Source organism: Diceros bicornis, unplaced genomic scaffold (genome assembly GCF_020826845.1).
Source record: "Diceros bicornis minor isolate mBicDic1 unplaced genomic scaffold, mDicBic1.mat.cur scaffold_67_ctg1, whole genome shotgun sequence".
Classification (NCBI taxonomy): Eukaryota; Metazoa; Chordata; class Mammalia; order Perissodactyla; family Rhinocerotidae; genus Diceros; species Diceros bicornis.
The window spans coordinates 3,395,897-3,419,632 of NW_026691553.1; the positions used below are offsets into that span (position 1 = coordinate 3,395,897).

General features: G+C 64.0%; 3 protein-coding genes across 3 annotated transcripts; all 3 read right to left on the reverse strand.

Moving 5' to 3' along the window:
• Positions 1–243: 243 nt before the first annotated feature.
• PLIN4 (perilipin 4) lies at positions 244–9,490 on the reverse strand. The gene is made up of 7 exons (XM_058537681.1): positions 9,433–9,490; positions 8,837–8,984; positions 7,931–7,992; positions 2,892–6,444; positions 2,592–2,779; positions 792–878; positions 244–719 (listed from the first exon to the last, which is right to left on the reverse strand). The coding sequence occupies exons 1-7, from the start codon at positions 9,481–9,483 to the stop codon at positions 387–389; spliced, it is 4,422 nt and encodes a 1,473-aa protein (XP_058393664.1). The 5' UTR covers positions 9,484–9,490; the 3' UTR covers positions 244–386.
• A 3,406-nt stretch (positions 9,491–12,896) lies between these two features.
• PLIN5 (perilipin 5) lies at positions 12,897–18,409 on the reverse strand. Its single transcript, XM_058537597.1, is given in 9 exon segments — positions 12,897–13,616; positions 13,618–13,712; positions 14,258–14,380; positions 16,016–16,215; positions 16,688–16,868; positions 17,152–17,234; positions 17,873–17,927; positions 18,085–18,166; positions 18,320–18,409. Coding segments are annotated over 9 exon segments (1,152 nt in total). The 5' UTR covers positions 18,352–18,409; the 3' UTR covers positions 12,897–13,315.
• On the reverse strand, positions 18,353–22,392 carry LRG1 (leucine rich alpha-2-glycoprotein 1). The gene is made up of 3 exons (XM_058537680.1): positions 22,303–22,392; positions 20,378–21,403; positions 18,353–18,433 (listed from the first exon to the last, which is right to left on the reverse strand). The coding sequence occupies exons 1-2, from the start codon at positions 22,353–22,355 to the stop codon at positions 20,392–20,394; spliced, it is 1,065 nt and encodes a 354-aa protein (XP_058393663.1). The 5' UTR covers positions 22,356–22,392; the 3' UTR covers positions 18,353–18,433; positions 20,378–20,391.
• Between the last annotated feature and the right edge of the window lie 1,344 nt (positions 22,393–23,736).

Consider the following 23,736-nt stretch of genomic DNA (forward strand, 5'->3'; position numbering starts at 1 on the left):
CACCGCCTGCTTAGCCAGTAGCTAGAGGAGCCAGACCATGGTGACCCCCCAAAGGTAAAGGGGCTCCTAGTGGGGTGCTGAACGAGAACCTTCTAGATTGGGCACGGTTCCGCCTCTGTCCTAATTGGAGTGCTCATTTGAGATGTTCAGGGGAAGGCGCTCTGTCCACCGTCTCAGCAGCCCTGGGCCGCTGGGCTGGCAGGAGGGCCAGCCGTGCTCGGGGAGAAAGGGCGGCCGGTGCAGGCGGGCCCGGGGCCGGCGCGTGGTGTGGCGTCACTCAGAAGGGCCTTGGGACCCCGCCGGCGCCCTCCTGCGGGTGGAGCGTCGGGGAGTGGAGCTGCTTGGAGCCGGGAAGAGCTCCAGGAGGGCTCCAGGGGCGGGGAGGCCTACAGCGGCTGCCCGCCGGGCTGCAGGGCGAAGGGCCCCACCAGCCAGCCGAGCGGGGGGCTGTGCTGCACGCTCTCCAGCAGCTGCTCCAGCCCCTGCCACGCCCGCCGCACGCCCTCGCGGCTCTGCGCCAGGCGCTCTGCCGGCAGCTCCGCCGCGGAGCCGGCCGAGGAGAGGACGCCATAGAGCTCGCAGAGGCTGCGCCGCGCCTGCCCGACCCGTCGCTGGAGCTCGGCCGGCAGGCCCTGGAGGCCGGAGGCCAGCGTGCTGCAGGCCACGTGGAGCTGCTGGACGAGGCCGCGGGCCCTGGACAGCGTCCCGGCGCCCGGCACCTGCGGGAGGAAGGGGCCAGGTGAGCAGCGGTCCGACGGAGGAGAGCGGGGCCTCGGCCCTCCGGTACGCACCTCTCGGGTCCCGGCGTCCGCCGCGCTGCTGCTCGGCCCCGGCTCCAGCCCCGGCTGCCCTTCCGGAACCTGCTTGGCCTTTTCAATCTGGAAAGAGAGAGCCCAGCAGAGAAATGAGAGCTTCTTAGCAGGGCCCTGTCACACACTGTCCCGCGGGGCGGGCATCCCGGGCTGCCCCGAAGCCTCGTGTCTAGGCCTTTCCCGTGGTGTGGTGGAAGGCCACGAGTTTACAGCCAGCCGCAGAGGATATGCTTCTTGTGTCACGTGAAGAAGCAATAATCCAAATTCCCACCAGGTCGTCAGGGAGATCAAATAACAGACGGTCGGTTGGATGGGGTCATGTCACTGCCCAGCTCAAAACCCTCCCGTGGCTCCCCAGTGCCCTTTGCATAAAACCCAACTCCTCACTGTGGCCCACGAGTCTGGCCCCCGGGACGTCGCAGACCTCCTCTCCCACTGGTACCCCCGTCGTGCTCTCTGCTCTGGCCATGCTGACTCCGTTTTGTCCCCTGACCGCCTGTGGCACTCTGCTGCCCACTCAGCCCGGAGCGCACTTCCTCTGGCCCTTCCTGTGCCCCCTTCAGCCTCAGCTTCAGGTTGCCTGCTGGGCGAGGCCTTCCCTGTCCACCCAGGGCGGTGGCCCCCAGTCCCTCCTAAGTGTCCTGCTAAAAATCTCCGAGACCGCCTAGGGTTTTCCCTCTCTCACGTCCGCATCTGAGCCGTCTGCAGACTCTGGCGGCTCTGCTGTGGAAACATCCAGAACCTACCTGCCCCTTGGCACCACCCACGCTACTCCCGAGGCCCCATCATCCCTCGCTGGGAGTTTTGCAAAATCCTCCTCGCCCATCTGGCTCTGGCCCTTGACCCCCCTGTGGCCTGGCCTCCCCACAGTAGTCAGAAGAATCCCCTTGAATAAAACCCACGTTGGATCAGGCCGCTCCTCAGCTCACAGTCCTGGGCACTGTGGGGGGTGGAGCAGCACCCCTGGCCCCCACCCACTCGATGCCAGGAGCGCCCCCAGTGTGACAGCCACGGGTGTCCCCAGACATGGCCCAGTGTCCCCTGGGGGCAGAATTGTCGCCGCTGAGACCCTCTGGATTGGAACAGTGGTCCTCAAACGACGGTTCATCACAGACCCCGGGGGCGCAGCCCGGGAACCCTGACTCAGGGAGCGTCTCTGGGCTCTTCACTGCCAAGGTAGGGGCTGTTGTGCATTTAAGACCCAGGAGCTTGAGAACTCGGGGGTCCTCAGAGCTGGGGGTCCATCACTGCATCAGCCACGGACGGGGTGCTGCTAACCTTCCCGCCGTGCGCAGCTCAGCCCCGCCACCGGGAATGAGGGGACTCGCGTCAGGGAGCTGCAGCGGAGAGCCTGGGCCGGAGGACGTGAGCGGGGACAGGGAGACAGCAGCCCCGCTCTGCCAGGCGTCTGTCCCCGAGTGGCATCCAGGTCGCCTTCGATTGGGTCGTTACTTGCATAACTGAGCCTCAGACCCCACGGGCTCCCCTCCCCCGTCCCCACTTTGCCCCGTCAACCTGGCTGCCCCTCTGCTCTGTGGACACACCCAGATTGTTCTCGGGGCCCTCTCTGTCCTCGCGGCCCCCTGGCATTCACGATGTGGCTCAAGGGACGCCCTGTCCCTGAGCGATCGTCTGGTCCGTTTGCGTCCCCTGTTTGGCGGTCTTGGTGGCCGCCGGGCGTGGTCTGTCAGTGCTCAGTCTGGAGCCCCCCGCCCCGGGGTGGGATGGGAAGTCCCGAGATGCTCCGAGGCAGGCGCCGGGGGCGGGGAAGGCTCTTACCAGCCTGAGGGAGTCCTCGAGCTGGGCCAGCGCCGCCCTGGCCTGGAACTGGCCGTCCTGCAGGTGGCTCAGCGCGTGCTCGAAAGCCCGCTGGCGGAAGCCGGGGGCCAGGTCACCCAGACGCACGAAGTAGCTGGCCGGGTCGGCCGCGGGCACCCTCGGCCCGGGCTGGGAGGCAGCCAGCTGAGCTGGAAGGGAAGACGGGCGTACTCAGTGTGAGAGGGCCCTGGGCATCAGGGGCTTGGAGTACAGACGACAAGTCCCCGCTAGGAGCTGGGACCCGGCCTGCCCCGTTCTCACCTTGCTCCTCGACATCCATGGGGTAGAAGATCTCCCCCAGGCCCTCCAGCTCGTCCCGGAGCATCGCAAAGCCTGTGGCTCCTTCGTGACCGGCTGGGGTGGCCACATGCCCAGCAGCCTCCCTACCCAGGGTGGCCCCTTCGGTGAATGTCGCCACAGTGGACACAAGGCCTTTGGTGCCGGTGGTGGCTTCCCCGGCAAGGTCCAGGCCTGTGCAGACAGTGTCCAGGGGGCTGGAGACCCCGCAGGATGGAGTCTTCTGGGGGCTCGGGGTAGTGGGTTCCCCTCGTTTGTCCGGGACCCTGGGACTGGTGAGTCCACGCCGGGTGGTGTCCTGGGAACCAGGTAACCAATTCTGGATAGTGCCAAGACCGGTCTCCACGGCCTCTTGGGCCACGTTGCCGGCACCGGTCAGTCCGGTGGACACAGCATCTTTGGTGCCGGTCAGGACAGCCCTTGAAGTGTCCAGGCCCCCCTCGATGGCCCCTCTGGCCACATTCATGGCACCAGTCACCCCACTGCAGATGGCGTCCTGGGTGCCTGTGAGGACAGTCTTGGTGGTGTCCATGCCCATCTGGACGGCCCCCTTGGTGACACCCAATGCACCAGTGAGTCCAGTGGACACTGTGTCCTTGGTGCCTGTGAGGACGGTCTTGGTGGTGTCCATGCCCGTCTGGACGGCCCCCTTGGCGACACCCAATGCACCAGTGAGTCCAGTGGACACTGTGTCCTTGGTGCCTGTGAGGACGGTCTTGGTGGTGTCGACACCCGTCTGGACGGCCCCCTTGGCGACACCCAGTGCCCCTGTGAGCCCAGTGGACACTGTGTCCTTGGTGCCTGTGAGGACGGTCTTGGTGGTGTCCATGCCCGTCTGGACGGCCCCCTTGGCGACACCCAATGCACCAGTGAGTCCAGTGGACACTGTGTCCTTGGTGCCTGTGAGGACGGTCTTGGTGGTGTCCATGCCCGTCTGGACGGCCCCCTTGGAGACACCCAATGCACCAGTGAGTCCAGTGGACACTGTGTCCTTGGTGCCTGTGAGGACGGTCTTGGTGGTGTCGACACCCGTCTGGACGGCCCCCTTGGCCATGCCCACTGCCCCTGTGAGCCCAGTGGACACTGTGTCCTTGGTGCCTATCAGGACCGTCTTGGTGGTGTCCACGCTGGTCTGGACAACCCCCTTGGCGACACCCATGGCTCCAGTGAGCCCAGTGGACACTGTGTCTTTGGTGCCTGTGAGGATGGTCTTGGTGGTGTCCACACCAGTCTGGACGGCCCCCTTGGCCACACCCATGGCTCCACTGAGCCCAGTGGACACTGTGTCTTTGGTGCCTGTGAGGATGGTCTTGGTGGTGTCCATGCCCGTCTGGACAACCCCCTTGGCCACGCCCACTGCCCCTGTGAGCCCAGTGGACACTGTGTCCTTGGTGCCTGTCAGGACAGTCTTGGTGGTGTCCACACCGGTCTGGACAACCCCCTTGGCGACACCTATGGCTCCAGTGAGCCCAGTGGACACTGTGTCTTTGGTGCCTGTGAGGACGGTCTTGGTGGTGTCCATGCCCATCTGGACGGCCCCCTTGGCCATGCCCACGGCCCCAGTGAGCCCAGTGGACACTGTGTCCTTGGTGCCTGTGAGGACAGTCTTGGTGGTGTCCATGCCCGTCTGGACGGCCCCCTTGGCCATGCCCACGGCCCCAGTGAGCCCAGTGGACACTGTGTCCTTGGTGCCTGTGAGGACGGTCTTGGTGGTGTCCATGCCCATCTGGACGGCCCCCTTGGCCATGCCCACGGCCCCAGTGAGCCCAGTGGACACTGTGTCCTTGGTGCCTGTGAGGACAGTCTTGGTGGTGTCCATGCCCGTCTGGACGGCCCCCTTGGCCACACCCATGGCTCCACTGAGCCCAGTGGACACTGTGTCTTTGGTGCCTGTGAGGACGGTCTTGGTGGTGTCCATGCCCGTCTGGACGGCCCCCTTGGCCATGCCCACTGCCCCAGTGAGCCCAGTGGACACTGTGTCTTTGGTGCCTGTGAGGACGGTCTTGGTGGTGTCCACGCCAGTCTGGACGGCCCCCTTGGCCACACCCATGGCTCCAGTGAGCCCAGTGGACACTGTGTCCTTGGTGCCCTTGAGGACGGTCTTGGTGGTGTCCATGCCCGTCTGGACGGCCCCCTTGGCCATGCCCACTGCCCCAGTGAGCCCAGTGGACACTGTGTCCTTGGTGCCTGTGAGGACGGTCTTGGTGGTGTCCATGCCCGTCTGGACGGCCCCCTTGGCCATGCCCACTGCCCCAGTGAGCCCAGTGGACACTGTGTCCTTGGTGCCTGTGAGGACGGTCTTGGTGGTGTCCATGCCCGTCTGGACGGCCCCCTTGGCGACACCCACTGCCCCAGTGAGTCCAGTGGACACTGTGTCCTTGGTGCCTGTGAGGACGGTCTTGGTGGTGTCCACGCCAGTCTGGACGGCCCCCTTGGCGACACCCAGTGCCCCTGTGAGCCCAGTGGACAGTGTGTCCTTGGTGCCTGTGAGGACCGTCTTGGTGGTGTCCACGCCGGTCTGGACAACCCCCTTGGCGACACCCATGGCTCCAGTGAGCCCAGTGGACACTGTGTCTTTGGTGCCTGTGAGGACGGTCTTGGTGGTGTCCATGCCAGTCTGGACGGCCCCTTTGGCCACACCCAATGCCCCTGTGAGCCCTGCGGACACTGTGTCCTTGGTGCCTGTGAGGACCGTCTTCGTGGTGTCCACGCCCGTCTGGACGGCCCCCTTGGCAACACCCATGGCTCCAGTGAGGCCAGTGGACACTGTGTCCTTGGTGCCTGTGAGGACAGTCTTGGTGGTGTCCACACCGGTCTGGACAACCCCCTTGGCGACACCTATGGCTCCAGTGAGCCCAGTGGACACTGTGTCTTTGGTGCCTGTGAGGACGGTCTTGGTGGTGTCGACACCCGTCTGGACGGCCCCCTTGGCCACACCCATGGCTCCAGTGAGCCCAGTGGACACTGTGTCTTTGGTGCCTGTGAGGACAGTCTTGGTGGTGTCGACACCCATCTGGACGGCCCCCTTGGCCATGCCCACTGACCCTGTGAGCCCAGTGGACACTGTGTCCTTGGTGCCTGTGAGGACGGTCTTGGTGGTGTCCACGCCTGTCTGGACGGCCCCCTTGGCCATGCCCACGGCCCCAGTGAGCCCAGTGGACACTGTGTCCTTGGTGCCTGTGAGGACCGTCTTGGTGGTGTCGACGCCCGTCTGGACGGCCCCCTTGGCGACACCCATGGCTCCAGTGAGCCCAGTGGACACTGTGTCCTTGGTGCCTGTGAGGACGGTCTTGGTGGTGTCGACACCCGTCTGGACGGCCCCCTTGGCCATGCCCACTGCCCCAGTGAGCCCGCTGGCCACAGCCTCCTTGGTGCCCGTGAGTGCGGATCGGGTCACGCCCAGCCCGCCCTGCACCATGCCTTTAGCTGAGTCCACCACGCTGGCCGCCCCAGAGCAGATGGCATCCTTGGTCTTGGTCATCGTGGAGCACACCAGGTCCTTCGCCTCGGACATCGTCTGTGAAGAAGGACACCTCTGGTCACGAGCAGAGCTGGGAGGCGCCCCGTACCCGAGACTTCCGCCAGCCTGGCCCCCGACCCCATTTGGGGAGAGGAACCTGTCACTAGAGGCCCCGCCTCCTCCCCACCCGACATCCGTCCCTCCCAAGCTTTATCCCCCCAATGGATTGGGACCCTCGGCCTTCCGGGACATGGCCTCCACACGCTCTGTCACAGGCCAACGATCCCCCGATTCAATAGATCCCCCATCGCTCCCCACTGGTTCCTAACACCTCTGGAACCCTTGCCAAGGTCCCTTGGCCGTGGGCTCAGCAAGCCACCGAATTACACATTTTTGCTCATTTTGCCTAATCTCTGTTCCTGGCAGATTTTGAGGCTGGTTTCCCCATTACAGCGGGAAGACCAAATCGCTTATTAAAATGAACATATTCATGGGAGAGAAGGGAGTTGGCGTTGAGAAATTGACAACGGGAACGGCGCAGGGCCCAGTATGCCGTGTGAGCCACGGGAGGCTGTCCACAAGGGTCATCATTTTTGACCCACTAGAGTTCTCCCCACCAGCCCCGCTCCCCAGTGTTGAATCAAGTGGCCTCCAGACCCGGGTTCGAATCCCTGGCTTTCCCACGCTCGCTGTGTGACCTCAGACAAGCCACATCCCCTCTCTGAGCCTGAAGGAGGTAATGGAAACAACACCTCCTTCAAGGACCGTGGAGGAAAGAGTCCACGTGCCTGATGCACTTGGCAATTAGTAGGTGCTCAATTAATGTGAGCGCAGAGGAGCCGAGAAGGAGGGGTGCATAGTGTGGCCTCGGCTGCCGGGGTCTGTCTGACTTTGGGCCAGAAATTCCTGCTGAGGGGTGCCTGGCGGTTCTCCGCCCTCCGAGACGCTCAGAGCTGGCTGAGCTGAGGGCAGGGGGAGTCGAGGGAGAGTCCGGAGTCGGGGCTCGTGCTGGGCGGAAGAGTCGTGTCGGGTCTCTGCCACCCTGCCGTGGCCCTCGGCCGTCTTACATCAGCCCCTCCACTTGGGGACGCGATAATTCGGGGGGGTCCCTGTTTATCCAGGACCGAGCGTCGGTGGTGGGTCACGCTCTGACTGCCCAAGGTTCAAATCCCATGCTCCTGCGTCCTGCTGTGTGACCTCCTGCAGGTGGCTTGGCTTCTCTGTTCGGCTGTCGAGTGGGGTCCTATTGCTCCCTTCCCCACGGGGCGGCTGGAGGATTATAAAGCCTTAGCCCGGAGCCTGACAGGTGACCATGGGTGGCTGGTGGTTCGGTGGCCTCGGGCTACACTCAGACTGGGGGCTCTGTTGTAAGGCAGCACCGCACTCATTTCACAGACGCGGACACGACGGCTCAGAGGGCTCAGACACCCACAGCAGGACACACGGGGGTGTCGCCCCTCCTTGGGCGGGACCTGAAGCATCCCGGGAGGGCCCCCTGAGGGCGGCGGAGGCCTTAACCCCGGGCTCCGGCAGCCCCTCTCACCGTGTCGGAAGGCGGCGGCAGCTTCTCCGCGCCCCTGGCCGTCTGCTCCGCGTCGGTGGCCGCTGTGGGGACAGGGACCCGTCAGGCACCCCAGGGAGGGCGAGGGACGCGGGCTGGCATCGGCCGCCCTGGTGTCCATTGCACAATCTACGGGCATCGCCTGAAAGGTCAGGAATGTCCCAGCCCCCCCGCCGGGGACAGCGAGAGGTGACATCCCCGGCCGGGGACCTGGCTCAGTCGCCGGCCCCGCCAGGGCTCCCCAAGCCCCAGGGCTTCATCCCCTGGAGCAGGGGCTCCCCGGAGTTTTCCGGGTGCTGCATGCCCAGGCAGGGGGGCCGCGGGGAGAGGAGTTGGGCCACCCCGCTCCACCCCCCCCGCCGCTGGCAGCTGCCCGCCGGGCTCGGGTATGCAGGGAGGAGTCAGCTGCCTGCGGCTCCGGGCCCAGCCGGGCAGCCGCCCCCGCCCCCCCTCCCCCGGGCTTCCCCGCGCCGGCCCCTCTGCGTGCCCCGGGGCCGCCCCGAGCGCCCCGGCTCAGCCACTGCAGGGCGGGAGCCCCAGGCTGTGTGACCCCAGGGAAGCGCTGCCCTCTCCGGGCCTCCTCTTTGAGCTCCCACACGCAGAACGCCCAGCCCCTGGTGCCCGGGCTTCGGAAGCAGGGGAGAGGGGTTGAGAGCGTGGGGGGCGTTGTTCACACCCCCGCTCTTGCTGGTTATGCCGCCTGGGCCACCCACCTGCCATATTTCTGCCTCAGTTTCCCTAAATGAGCGTGCCAGCCTTGCAGCGTCTATGAGACGAGACAGGCACATATGAAGCGCCCCCTAAATGCCCAGAAGCCCCTGCTGGAGGATTCCTGCTCCTGGGGTCCACCTCCGGAGCCCCCCCCGCCCCATGGAGCTGTCCACTCACCCTGAGCCTGGGGCTGGGCGGCCGCGGGGGCCGGAGCGCCTGCGGGGTCGGCGACTGGCCGGGCCTCTCTCGCTGAGCCGTGAGCACTGGCCACCAGGTTCCGGGCAGAGCTGAAGCCAGGCAGGGCCCCCAGGAAGCTGCCCAGGGTCTGCGTGGGGCAGGGGCAGCGTGAGCAGGGCCGGGCCACGCTGGGGGACAGCGTCGGGCGGCGCCTCGGGCCCTTGCTCCTGGGTGACCTCGGGCAAGTGTCTCAGCCACGCTGAGCCTCAGTTTCCTCGCCTAGGCAGCGGGCAGGTTCAGCCTGCCTCCCACCGACGGGGGAAAGGGTCCTCCTTCCTTCCACAGCCTCCATTTCACAGATGGGGAAACTGAGGCTCAGAGAGGGGCTGCTGGCCCAAGGTCACTCCGCGAGGAAGGAGCTGAGGTCTGCGCGAGTCCCCCATCCCCCCCCACCCTCCAGCTTGGGACAGCAGGGAGACTCTTCCCTCCCGTCCCCCGGGAAGCCCCCTGGACCCCAGGACTGTGGAGGTCCCCTTCCCCGGGTCCTGGGGGTCCCCAGGCCCGGGGGGGGATCTCCCCTCCCGCCCCTCGCTCACCTTGCCCTTGGGTTTGGGGGGATCCCGGCCTCCTCCTGCTTGAGCGGACATGGTAATCCTCGAAGCAGCTGGAAGGGGCAGAGAGGCTGCGTGAACGGGGGCTCCGGGCCCCCGCCCCACACCCGGACCCCCTCGCAGCCCGAGCGGCCCCGACACCCACCTGGAGGCCCGGCCTCCCCCGGCGTTGCTCACCTGGACTGCGCGGGGCCCTCGGGGCAACGGGCCGCGCAGCTGGCGGCTGGCGGCTGGCTCTGCTCTCAGCTCCCAGGCCTTATAGGGTCCGGGGCGGGCGCGGGCCGGCCGGCAGGGGCAGGCGGCCAGCGGGAGGGGCGGGCCCTGGGCGGTCATGTGCCCTCCCGCCCCGCCGGCCAGCCCAGCCTGGGCCCGGGCCCAGCGCCTTTGCCCTGCTTTCAGCGCCAGGCGGCCTCTGCCCGCGGCGCCCACCCCCACCAGGCCGAGTGACTCTCGGGCCCTCCTGTGCCCCCAGGCACACCCTCTGAGCCTCTGCTTCCCATCCATGAGTTGGGCACAGTTCAGATCCCTGCTCTGCCCTGACGCCTTGGCCAGGTCACCATCCTTGTGCCTCAGTTTCCCTTCCAGACACCTCCCCGGGGCCTGTAAGGTCCTGCTCCCTCCCTGCCCTCCCCTCCTCCCTCTCTCCCCCAGCTCCCTCTGCTCCAGACACACGGGCCTCCTCACTGTCCCTCCAAATCACCAGGCACCGTCCTGCCCCAGGGCCTTTGCACCTGCCGTGTCCACTGCCTGGAGCTCTGTTCCCCAGACACCCACACGGCTCCCTTCCTCACCTCCATCAGGCCTGTTTTGTTCTCTGTTGTGGCCCCCGCAGTAGCAATACCTGGCATACAGTTGGCGCTTAATAAATGTTTAGCTAACTGGGCCAACCCTTATGGAGATTGCAAGGTGAAGTGACATCACGCATTGACCTGTTTATCCCAGTGCCCAGGACCCAGCAGGTGCTCCACCAACACGAGCTCAGCACGGTCCAGGCCAAAATGGGGTCTCAGACGAGCAGGGGCTGTGCAGAGCAGGGAAAGGATGCATCACCCTCCAGAAGGGACTTCCCTTGAGAAGGAGCCGGAATGCAGCCCAAGACGGGGCACCAACAGAGCTGGGGGCGCCCTGGCAGGGAGAGGCAGGCCTGGTGGGCGCAGGCCAACCCAGGGCAGCTTCCCGGAGGAGGCATCCGGGCCTGAGCCCGGGAAGCGGCAGAGACAGGATTCAAACTCAGACCCGGAACCTGTGTGCGGGTGGGTGCGCAGACAGGCAGAGGAATGGCCGCCGTGCCCTCCCTGGGCTCAGTTTCTGCCCCGCCAGCCCCCGGGACAGGGAGCCCAGCCACTTGCTGGGGGGGGTGGGGGACACACCCAGTGGGTGGCTCTGGGCACCGAGCTGGGAGGAGGGAGGGTCCAGCCTCTGGGCCTGATGACCCCCAGGCCGTCTCCTTGGAGCCATGGCTGTGTTTGCCAAACAGTCGGGGAACAGAAGCGGGGGTGTCCCCCAGCCTCTCTGCTCCCAGCCAAGGCTTCCCAAAGGTGGCGGGAGGGGGGCTCCCTGGGTGTGCCCCCCCCCCCCGAGCGCTGCCACAGCACAGCGAAGGGGGGAACGCAGCCAAGAGAAGAAAAATCCTCGTAAACACTGAGTCAGGCCCGCCCTCCTCTGCCCACAGCCCTCCAGGGCGCCCCCCATCCTCGGGGGAGGGAGGGGGAGAAGCCCACGTCCTCCCCGCGGCCCCCCAGGACCCGCACAACCTGCCCTATCCCCTCCCCGCCCTCCCTCCTCCCTCTCTCCCCCTCACTCCCTCTGCTCCAGCCACAGGGGCTCCTCGCTGCTCCTCCAACACGCCAGGTGCCGTCCTGCCCCAGGGCCTTTGCACGGGCTGTGCCCGCAGCCTGGAATGCTTTTCAGTCTTTGCTCGTATGTCACCTCCTCAGAGAATTCTTCCTGGATCCCCTTCTCTTATTTAAAAATATACACCCCTCCTTGTACCCTGCACACTCCGCATCTCTGTTTCTCATCATCTGCTAACACTAAGACAAACAATTTACTTATTTTTCTTGTTCACGGTCTGTCTCTGCTACTGTGTTGTGAGGCCCTAGGGGGCGCGATTTCTATCCGGCCTGCTCACTGCCGTGTCCCCAAGGCGGAGAACTGCCTGGCACACAGAGGCGCTCAATAAACATTGAATGAACAAAGGAACGAGTGAATGATAGCTTCCGTGGGGGGAGCGTTTACAGGATTGGGCACACCTGCCTTACTACTTTCATACCCATTTCACAGAGGAGGAAACTGAGGTTCAGAGAGGGGGAGCGGCTTGCCCACCTGGTTGTAGGCAAGGCTGGGGCTCAGCCCCACGGCCTGAACTATCGCCTGCCCCCCAAATTCCAGGACTGACCTCAGCCGTTCTCCGCCCGTCGCCTCTGTCCCGTCAACCTGACTCCCCCATTGTGATCAATGCCTTAGCCTGAGCTGGTCCCTCTGCCAACATGCCCTTCCATGTGCCGTCCTGCCTGGCCTTCCCAAGCCCGACCCTCCGGGAGCCCCAGCTTGTGGGGGGAAGAAGGCCAGGCTCCCGTGGCTGTAAGTCCAGGTAGAAAGGGCTTGGCGCCCCAAGAAGGTGGCCGTGGAGGGCAGGAGCCATCCCGCTGGGGTGCAGTCAGGGAAGGCTTCCTGGAGGAGGCGGTGTTGGGGCTGGGACTTGAGGATGGATGAGATGTGTTTGAGAGATGGGTGGGAAGGGCACTGCAGGCACAGCCTGAGCAAAGGCCCTGGGGTGGAGGAACGTGCCCGGTTCAGTGGAAATGCAGCAGTGTCTGTGTAGGGCCCACGGATGAAACCACAGTCCTGGGGTGAGGACTTGGACGTTTGGTCCGAGGGCGACAGGGAGCCACGGAGGTTCCTGAGCAGGGGCAGGGAAGTGAATTGGTGGGTTGGAAGCAGTCGGGGCTCCCCCAGCCGCCCCTGGGCCGGGTCCCAGGGAAGCCAGGGGCCATCCTGACCTCACCACAGCAGATTGTGGTTTCCCAACACCCCGCCCGGCCACACGGGAGCTGCGGGCAGCCGAGAACGAGGTCAGAGGACGGGAGAGCCCCCACGAGACTGGCCCGTGGCGCTTGGCCTCCTTCTGTCTCCCCCATCCTGACGGGTGCGGCTGGAGGACCACAGCGGGGCCAGGGAGGTGGGCACAAGGGGGGCCACCCGGTCCGACTTCCTCCTGCTCCTGCTCCTGTGTCTCAGTTCATTTATACTAAAGTGTGAAGGGCTTCCATTCCGTCTGAATGCTTAGCCCAGCCGAGCTGGGTGCTCACGGCGGCACTCCGGACGGATGACCAAGCTGGCCAGGGAGGCCTGGCTCCTTTCAAATCTGGAACCCGGGCTCGTGCCATGCAGACACGCACCCCTGAGGCCCCCCCCCCCAGCCGGAACAGAGGCCACAGGCCCTTAGATGACATGAAGCGCCTTTATTCTGGAGAACAACCCCAAACGGCCAAGCCAGTGGGCGTGGCAGGCCCAGCGGGTGCGGCCGGGCACCTGGGGGGGCCCCTCAGTCCGGGATGTACGAGCTGGGGGAGGGGGGCGCTCACTTTTCAAAGGTGCACAAAACGTGTGCTTCTCTGGGGGGTGTCGACCCGCTCCTTGCGGTGGGGGATCGGGGCCACGGACAGATGAACCCAGCTTGGGGCCGGTCGGACGTGAGTTGGGGTTCAAGTCCCCGCAGTCCAAGGGAAGGATGGGGGAGGGCGTGACATCATGAAGCTCGGCCCGGGCCGAGGCCAGTCGCGGCGTCGGTGGTAGTGCTCATGCGTGGCCACCAGGGGGCAGCAGGGATCTCGGGGTGCAGGGCGGCCCCCGCGGCCCCGCCGGCTCAGAAGTCCAGCTGGGGCATCAGCGCGTGCCGGGGGCGGCTGGGGCCCTCGGGCTCCTCCTCGGGAACGCCCCCCGGGAGGCCCAGCGCGTCGCCGCGCTGCGCCGGCCGGTCCAGGCGCGCCCAGCGGGGGTCGGGGCCCCCCACGACCTCGTCCACCAGGGCCTCGAGGTCGGGCGGCGGCGCGGGCCGCTCCCCGAGGACGGGCGCGAAGGGCCCGACCAGCCAGGGCAGCGGCGCGGCGCGCAGCACCGGCTCCAGCAGCTCGTCCACGCAGGCGCGCGCCCGGGCCACGCGGCCCCCCGGACAGGCCCCGCACGCTGCTCGCCAGGGCGTCCGCCGTGCCCTGCGGCTCGCGCAGCAGCCTGCGGGGCAGCGCCAGCGTCTCCAGCTCCGCCTGGGGCCGGGGGCTCAGTGTCCCCGAGGAGGCACCGAAACCCTCGCCCTGCCTCAGTTTCCCCAGGGCACTCAATGGCACCACTGCCCTGCCTCAGTTTCCCCAGGGCACACAACGGGACTGTGGCTCTGCCTCAGTTTCCCTGTGGACACACAGACCAAACCCTACCTCAGTTTACCCATGGACACCCAGAGGGACCACTGCTCTGCCTCAGTTTCCCCATGGACGCCCAGAGGGACCACTGCCCTGCCTCAGTTTCCCCATGGACACCCAGAGGGACCACTGCCCTGCCTCAGTTTCCATCATGGACACAGGACAGAGCCATGAACCTGCTTCAGTTTCCCCTGTGGACACCCAACAGTATCGACTTGCCTTGGTTTCCCCATGGACACCCAATAGGACTGTCTCCCTGCCTCAGTTTCCCCATGGACGCCCCAACCAGCTGACCTCAGCAGTTGGCTCGCGACAGCTGGAGCCAGGCCCTGGCAACCCCGGGGGGATCCGGAACCTTCCCCACCCCCGCCGCCCCCTCCCGGCCGTCCCACCTGGCTGCGGCGGCACAGGCGGCCGTTCTCCAGGGGGCGCTGGCTCCAGTCCTCCCACAGCTCGTGCACCTTCCCGGGGCGGGCGGGGGCCGTGGGGGTCGCCCCACACTGTGTGAGGTTGATCTGTGGGGATGGGGCGGTGGGCGTCAGAGCTGGAGGATCTGGGGGTCACGGAGCCAGGACCCACCCTGGCCTGGATCGGGCCTCGGTAAGCATTTAGGGAGCACCGCCTGTGTGCAAGCATCGTACCTGCTCACCCAGCCTGGTCGCCTGCCCATTGTCTCCCATCCTTGGCCAGACATTAAGGTCCCCTGACGCTCAAACCCACGGCCAGGTCTTCGCCCATGCTGGTGCCTCTGCCAGCTACACTGTTCCCTCCACCCATCCTCCAGCCTGGTTCACTCCAGTGCCAGTCTCAGTGTAGACATCGCCTCCTCCAGGAAGCCCTCCCTCCTCCCTTCCTGGCTGGGCAGATCCCTCCTCTGGGTCCCACACCACCCAGCGTGTCCCTGTCATGACTCTGATCACCCTACTGGACTGTGAGTGTCCCGAGGGGGCCTCTGTGCCTTCAGAGCCCAGGACAGGGCAGGCATTAGAAGATGAACAGAAATAAGTTATGATCCATCCACACGCTGGAATATTACACAGTCATGAAAAGGAAGGAGGTTCTGACACCTGCTCCAACGTGGATGGACTTGGGGACATGACACTCAGTGACGTGAGCCAGACACAGAAGGACAGACACTGTGTGGTCCCCTCACAGGAGGCCCCTAGAGGAGTCACATCCACAGAGACAGAAAGTGGATGGTGGGGCCAGGGGCTGGGGGAGAGGATGGGAGTCAGTGTTTCATGGGGACAGAGTTTCAGTTTGGGAAGATGGAAGGTTCTGGAGACGGATGGTGCGGATTGTTGCACAACCATGTGAATGTGCTTCATGCTGCTGAGCTGTGCACTTAAAATGGTTTGTGTTATGTATATTTCACCACACACAAAAAGCGGATATTAGACAACACAGCGTTGGTGCAAGATCCTATTGCACCATTGTGTGCGAAGCATGCAACCTAGTGCCAGGCGCTCAGTTGATCCACTGAACGAGCATTTATTGAGCTCTTCTTGCGTGATGGGAGCTCTGCTGGGTGCTGGGAGTAGAGCGGTGAATGGGCCAGCCAGTGCCTGGAACAGACCTTGGCATGCAGTAGGCACTCAATAAATGTTTGTTAAATGATGGAGCAGGGCGGGTCCCTGCCCTCACGGAGCTATCAGTCTGGGGGATGCAACAAACAAGTAAGTGAAGAAGCAGATCACATGAGTTCTAGGAGCAAGATGCCCTAAGAAGGGAAGTAAAGTGTGCCAGGCAGAGGGCACAGCCCGTGCAAAGGTTCTGGGGCAGGATGGGCCTGGGGTGTTGGAGGAACAGCGAGGAGCCCGTGTGGCTGGAGCAGAGGGAGCGAGGGGGAGAGAGGGAGGAGGGAGGGCGGGGAGGGGACGGGGCAGGTCGTGCGGGGCCTGGGGGGCGGCAGGGAGGACGTGGGCTTCTCCCCCGAGGGAGGGGGAGCCCTGGAGGGCTGTGGGCAGAGGAGGGGGACCTGACTCAGGGCTCACGGGCGCCCTCTGGCGGGGGCTGCGGGGAGGACGGACTGTGTGTGGAGGAGATGTGGGCGGGACGAGAGGAGGGGAGTGGAGCACACCCGGCTCTGCCTTCCCCTTCAGACCATGCATGCTCACAGGCCTGCATGCGGGCGGGCAGGGGGCTCTCACCGGCTCCAGGGTCTCCTGCAGCTGAGCCAGCGTGTCCTGGGCATCGTGCTTCCGCTGCCTCAGTTTCCCCAGAGAGTGATCGTAGGCCACGTGGCGGAGCCGGGCCGACAGCGAGCCCAGGCGCACGAAGTAGCCCTGGTGTTCCCTCTGCTTTTCCACCGAGCCCACATCCGGGCCCTCGGCCTTGGCTGCCAGCGCCGCTGGACAACAGGACGGGGATGGGGGTGTCGGTACGGCCACCCCCTCCTCGTCGGCTCCCCCTCCTTCCAGTCGACCAGCCTGCGGGCTCCCAAATTTAGTTTCCCTTTAGAAACATCGGCTCAGCTAACCTTCCACAAACCCTACAATGTGGGCACTGTTATCAGCCCATTTTACAGATGGGGTAAACTGAGGCAAAGAGCGGCAAAGACCCACAGCAAGCAAGAGGCAGACCTGGATTCGAACCCAGGCGCCCTGTCTCTGGACTATTCTTAGCCACTCTACAAACCACCTCTTAGAGAATGTATCAAAAGTGCCCGGCACACAGTAGGTGCTCCATAAATGCCCCACAGCCCTCCTGCTGATCTGCTGTGTGGCCTTGGGCGAGTCCCGGACCTCTCTGATCTGTACCCTCCGGGGACGAGGACCGGGCAGGCGGACGCAGGGGCGGGGAGGCGAGGGCGCCGGCCTCACCCAGCTCCTCCTCGGTCATGGGCAGGAAGTGGTCCACCAGCTCCTCCGACTTGCCCAGCACGACGTCCACGGCGTGGCTCACGGAGCGCGTCAGCTCCACGCTCCAGCGGCCGCCCTGCCGGGCCAGGCCCACCGCGCCCGTCACGCCGCTGGCCACCGTGTCCTTGGCCGAGGTCACCACCTGGCAGGAGGGCCGTTGGTCTCTGGCTCCCTTCCCCAGGTCCCCCAGCTCCCCGGGGCTGGATCCCGGGCCCCTTCCTGGGTCTGCGCCTCAGTTTCTCCTCGCCCTCACCTCCTGGCACATATTAAGTGCTCAATAAATGTGGGTGCCGACTATTTTAATCTGGCTGGTGGCTGTTGAGTTGACAAAAGCTGGCCCAGACGCCCAGGCCGGGTCGGGGACGAGGCGGCCTCTTCCCTCCCGCTGCCTCCCGCAGGTCCCCACAGTCAGGTCCTGCCGCTACCGTCTCCGAAGGCTGCTGGAGAAAAGGCAGCTTCTCCTCCAGTGTGTCCAGGCCCCTGCAGGCGAGGTCATTCACGGTGGCCACTGGAGAAAGAGAGGCAGGGATGAGACTCGGCAAGACGTCGAGAGAAGTAGGGACACAGAGAGGGTTATAGAGGGAGGGGGTGCTGGAGAGAGAGGCAGAGGAAAAAGAGAGGGAGACAGAGAGAGAAGGAGGCCCAGACCACAGCGGGGGCCCTGCTGGCCCCCTGGGAGGGGCTGGGGACCCTGAGGGTGAGGGGGGGCCACCAGGCAGGGCCCCGCCTCCTGTGCCCTCCCCGCCTCTGCCCTGCCACCCGGCTGCTGCCAGCACCAAGGTGTCTCCTCACCCGTGCCTGGCTCAGATGGCCCAGCGAGCAGGCTCAAGGTCATGCAAGCTGGCCGAGAGGCTGGGGGGGCCCTGGCCTGGGACCCCTGAGCTGGCCAAAGGGTCCAGGGAGATTCGAGCTCAGGGACAGAAGGGCAGACGGGGGAGGGAGGCTGGACCGGCAAAGAGCCCAAGGCGTGTCAGGCCAGCCATCAAACTCCAGAGGGACATAATGAGAGAGAGGGGAGGATGGCACGGGCGCGTGGGGGACAGGCAGACCGAAGGCGCGCAGACTGGGAAGACGCCCAGCGCGGGGGTCCCGCGGGGCACGTGGCGCGCGTGGAGCAGGGGAGGCCGGGGCGCGGCGGCCACTCACGCTGGGGCTGCAGGCGGCTGAGCAGCGGCAGGGCCACCACCCGCCGCACCACACTCTGCGGGAAGGGGCGACGTCAGAGGGGCCCGGGGGGGGGGCTCGGCCACATGTTAGCCCAGGACGAGGGGGGAGAGGGGTCCAGAATGCCCCCCGAGGGAGGCGCTGGAAGCAAGGATGGAGGCGAGAGGGGGCCCACCCTTCCCCGTGCCCCTCACCTGCTGGTCCTGCTCCCACGGGCTGGGGCTGGGGGCCTCAGCCGCCTCATCTTCTGACATGCCTGCTGCCAACGGGGTCACCCTGGGGGGCAGGACAGAGTGAGGGGGGCCCCTGCACGCCGCCCCTCGCGGCTCCCGGGTTCTGTCTGTCTGGGCTCTGTGACTTGGGCAAGCCTCTTTCCCTCTTGGGGCCTCAGTTTCCTCATCCGCAAAATGGGGCAACGATAATACCTACCTCGGAGCGTCGTGAGGGGCACGGATATGCATGCACAGGGCTCGGCACACAGCAGGTGCACACTAGAGAGCGTCTAGCAAGGTGGGGGCACTGTCGTGATTCAAAGCCTGGGCTCTGGGGAGAGAAAGACCTGGGTTCGAATCCTGCTGTGTGACTTTGGGCAAGTGCCTTTACCTCTCTGGGCTGTTTCCTCTTCTGCAAATGCAGGAGATCCCAGCCGCCCCTGCCCCAGACAGAACCGCACAAGCAGCCCCCTGCGGGGGTGCAGGTCGTAGCTGCGGAATCCCCATACACCCATAGTCCGTTTAACAGACAGGGAAACTGAGGCACGCAGCGGGTCCAGGCTGGGCCCAAGGTCACTCAGCTAAGCAGGATCAGATCGGGGAGCTGGACCTCAGACGCCTCGCCTGCAGTTCTTCCCTTGTCCCCACTCCTCACCCTCAGAGCCCTGATCCCCGCCCAGCTGGGTCCTGAGCTTCGGCCAACTGGGCCAAGGGTCTCGGCCACCTGCTCTGGCCCGACAGCCCCTCCCCTCCCCACGCCGCTGGACCCTGTCCGCCAACCCGATCGGGGGCCCCCGGGCCTGCGGGGCGCTCACTCACCTGCGCGCGCGCAGCCTCGGCCCCTGCGCGCCACCGCGGACCCCAGACTCCGGCTCGAGTCTCCGCCCCCCGCGTGCTCACCCGCCTTATAGAGGGTCGGGAGGCGGGGCCTCCAGGGACCGACCAATGGGGAGAGGCCTGCGGGGCGGGGCCCGGGGCGTGGGTCCAGGGCCCCTCGCCCTTCCCTGGGGCTCCCGGAGCGCGCTGCGGTCGCCACAGCAACCTGGGGACGCTGGATGCTCCAGGATTGCGCTCCTTTCGCTGGCCGGGTTTGGCCACCTGTCACCCTCAGTGCTGTCGCCGCAGAGACAGTGGAGGGCCATCACAGCCCCCACCGCCTCGCCGAGTGACCTTGGGCAAGTCCTCAAGGTCTTTCTTTTTATTTTTTTCCGTCTGCCATTTAACTAAGCCAGGAGCTGGGCTGGCCCCATTCCTCGGATCCCCATTTCACAGATGAGCAAATTGAGGCTCAGAATGCTTAAACCAGATCCGATTCAAACCCAGCTCTGCCGGGCTGCAGATCCCTGGCTTTGATCACCATGCCTGGAATGACCACCACCTTCGGCATGAGCCTCCTTCTGGGGAGCTGAAAAAACCGACCATGCCACAGACACCCCGGGGCCCCCCAAATCTGACCTCGGCCCCCAGCACGCCCTACAGTGTGTCGGCAGGTGGCCCCAGGTTCTGAGTGGCGAGAACTCAGCCCCCTGGGCCTCTGCCCGTCTGTCCAGCCCCATCCAGCCTGCCCACGCCTGCCCTGGGTGGCCGTCCCCTGCGTTATCACCGGCCAGCCTGACAAATTGTTTGGGGACCTGAAGCAATCCGGTTTAATGTAAACCTTCCCCAGGACAAGCTCTGGCGGGAATCCACTTGTAAAATGACACCAGGGCAACGGTCAGGGTTTTATTTCCAGTTAAGTCCCGAGATGGGGGAGGGGGAGTAGAAGCGATGGGCCATCAGGTCCCCTGGGTCACCCCTCTTCTTTCCTCCTCCTTCGTCCTGGAGACCTGGGACGGTGAGTTGGGAGATGCAAAGACACAGGAATGCCAAGTCATCCCGTTCCACTCAGCAGCCGTTTTATTAAGCCCCTCCCGTCTGACCCCAGACTGAGCGATGCTGGGTAACAGGACACTCAGCCCCAGGCCCCGGACTCAGAGAGCCCTGCAAACTGGGGGAGGCAGAGCCAGAGAGAGACAACCCGGGGCGGCCAAGGCTGGGTCAGAGGGAGGCCGAGCGGGCCGAGGGAGCCCCAAGACCAAGAGATCTGGGAGACGGGGGAAAGATATTCCTGGAAGAGGGTACAGCTCCAGCAAAGACGAGGAAAATGAGAGCCCACGGTGTGTTTTGGGAAGCCTGGGCGAAACAGGTCCCAGCCATTATGGAAAAGCCCGACCCCTAGAAGCTGGAGTAATTTGCTAAGTGGGGTGCAGCGTTCTGCCAGGCCCTGTCCCCTCACCTCCCGCCCAGGCCTCAATGGGACTCGGCCACCGCCAGGAGCGTCCAGCCCTTCAAGGCAGCAGGTGCAGCACAGCGCGTGTCATTCCGGAAGAACATCTTATCTTTATTGTCCACAAGCCACCGAAAGAGGTCGCGCAGGTTTCCGTCACAGATCCAGGGGTTCTGGGAGAGGTCGAAGCCGTCCTGTAGGTCCCGGGTGGGCCGCCCCAGGCCCGCCCAGAGCCCCTTGGGCACGCTGCTCAGCGAGTTGTTGGAGAGGTCCAGGAAGTCCAGCCGCCGCAGCCCCCGGAAGGCGTTGGCTGCCACCTTGGCTAGCTGGTTGTCACTCAGGAAGAGGTGGCGCAGGTCCTTTTGGGGCGCCAGGAGGTCGTCCTCCAGTGCCCGCAGTCTGTTCCCCTCCAGGTGCAGCCGTTCCAGCCGCTGGGGTCCCCGCAGAAGGTCAGGGGGCAAAGTCTCCAGCCGGTTATTGCTAAGGTCGAGGACGCGCAGGTCGGTGAGGTTAGCCAGCAGCCCAGCGGGCAGCGTCCGCAGGCGGTTCTCGGACAGGTCCAGATGCTCCAGGGCTTGTAGGCCGTGCAGACACGAGGCCTCCAGGATGTGGAGCCGGTTTTCCTTCAGCACCAGGGTGCGGAGGGCGGCCGAGCCCCGGAAGAGCCCGCGCGGCAGCCGGCTCAGCGCGTTTCTGGTCAGATCCAGCACCTTCAGCTGAGGCACTGGCAGCAGGAACTCAGCCGAGAGGTTCTCCAGCCGGTTGCTGGAAAGATGCAGCTCCTGGAGTTTGGGGGTGCCCCGGAGGATGTCGGCTGGAAGCTGGGTGAGGTTGAAGAACTCCACGGCCAGGTGGACGGTGTCGGCCGGGAGGCGGCGGGGAATCTCGGCAGGTGGGTGGCAGTTAACGGTGGTGCCCTTGACCGACTGGAACACCAGGCAGGCATTGGGGTTTGGGGGGTCCCCCTGGGCCGAGGCCACAGATAACAGCAGCAGTAACAGAGTTCTAGAAAGATGGGGGTTCAGGCCCCCTGGGCTGCAGGTAATGACAAAAGTGCTTAATAAGCCAAAATGGAGACATACTCAGCTAGGTGAAATTATCCCCGGAATCTGCCTACTTTTTCCCGTGTTTACTTCCCCCACCCTGGACCATGCCACCTTGTTGCTCGCAGTCACCTCCTCCTCTTCTCCTGGTTTGCACCCTCACCCCTCCAGGGAGAATTCTATTTCTCTGAAACTCGAGTTTCTTAGTCTGACCCCTAAATGCTACTCTTCCGCATTGCCAGCCCAGCCCTAATGGGCTGTTACTTATTCGCAGTCCAATTTGCTAACTTCTAGCTTGTTTTCTGGGTCATTTCTTATCTCCCTGGCTCCATGTTTTGAAGGCAGAGGCAGTGAACTCCTACTCATCCTGCAAAGCCCTATTGGCAATGCTCCCTTTTCTATGAAGCTTTCTCTGACCTTCCCAAGCAGAGCTCTCAGTTTCCCCCTCTGGGCTCCTCCTCTTTCCGTCCAGCCCTGAACAAACCAGGTTAGGTAACCTGTGTCCAGCTCCATCTTGCTCCAAAGCACTCGGGTGCAACCCAGGGCTCCAGGTGCAACCGGGATTCTTGTAGTGCATCCTGCTTTGCGCAGGTCTGGGGGCGGGCGTTTGGCCTTGGGCTGGGGTAGTTGACAGTGGCACAGTAACCCTTGGAGGCCTCCTCTGGGTCCCTTTAGGAGGCCTGTGATGGGGGGATGGGTTCCCACTCCCCGCCTGGCCTGTGGCCCACTTGCGTGTGGCAGCGGGTCTGTCATAGTTAAAGCCTGAAGGTGGGTCTGTTCCAGCCTGCAGACCTACATCTGGCCATGTGAACTCAGTGCGTCAGACAGAATGCGTATTCCTGTGCTGCCTGGTGTCCAGGCCTGCCTAGAATGGGTGGGGTGGGGACCTACCTCTGGTTTTGCTCTTGGCTCCAAGAGGACATGGTGGCCTCTTTCTGTCCCATCCAGGTTCCCTTGGCTTGGTGAGGTGGCCTTATACCTGCCTGGGCTGGGGGCAGCCGCACCAACCCTAGGGAAGTCCCCACCCACATCCTGTTCCCGTTAGGGGCTGGACCTGAGCCAGGCAAGGGAAAGGAGGGGCAGGATTGCAAAATTGCTTCCTGGCAGGAGAAGGGCAGCAGCGGGGACGAAGGGTCCACCCCTTTCTTGGCCCAGCTTCTGCCCAGTTTTTCCTTCCCCTAATTCCTGCTTTTGAGGAACGGGCACCCAGGAGTCTCTGGGGCTGAGTCCCCACTTCCCCCAACCCAGAAGTCAAGGGTCAAGTTTGCAGGGAGCCAGTCTTGGGGGACGGGACAGCTCTTTGAGAAAGAGATACTATTTACAATAAATCTGAGCAACAAGGAAGCTCGGTAAAAAGAACAAAAAAACACTTGTCTTGAATTCGTGACATATTATTGTTGGTTTATTTTTTTTAATTAAATAATTTTTTAACAAATAGAATTCAAAAGTGGGTGATGTCAGAAGTCTCCACGGTCTTTGAACAATGGCTTGGGAAGGGCTAGATCTGGCTCTGAATCCCAGCTCTGCCCGGAACTGCCTTGCTTTGTGACCTTGGGCGGGTGGCTTAACTTTCCTTGGCCTCAGTTTCCCCATCTGTGAAGTTGAGCTCAGTGTCCGAGGGCCCCTTCTGCTCTTTTTTCCTCTGAAGCTGAGGTGCTATTTGTTTGGGATCTTTCTCACTTCCTAATAAATGCATCTGGAGGCTATAAATTTCCCTCTGAGAACTGCTTTGGCTGCATCTCACGGGTTGGCTATTCAGTACTTTCATTCTTGTTGAGTTCTAAACATGCCGGTGTGATGTGTATCTTGACATGCACCCAGGACTTTTTTCAGGCCTGGCCATGGCCTCTTCTCCTCAGCCCAATCTCTGAAGGAATTTGTCTCTATTCTGTCTTAGGGGACACACAGCTTCAGAGACAACGCACAGGCTGCCCTAGACAGGCACAGATAAAGACAGACAGACAGACACTCACATGGATCCACAGATATAGATACTGACACAGAGACAGGCGGAAATACGTAGACAGAACCAGAGACATAGACAGAGCAGGAGAGAATGACAGACCTGCAGAGACAGACACACAAAAACGGGCGGAGGACCTGAATAGACATTTTTCCAAAGAAGACATACAGGTGGCCAACAGGCACATGAAAAGATGCTCAACATCACTACTCATCGGGGAAATGCAAATCAAAACATGAGATATCCCCTCACACCTGTTAGAATGGCTCTCATCCAAAAGGCAAGAGATGGGGCCGGCCCCGTGGCTTAGCGGTTAAGTGCGCGCGCTCCGCTACTGGCGGCCCGGGTTTGGATCCCGGGCG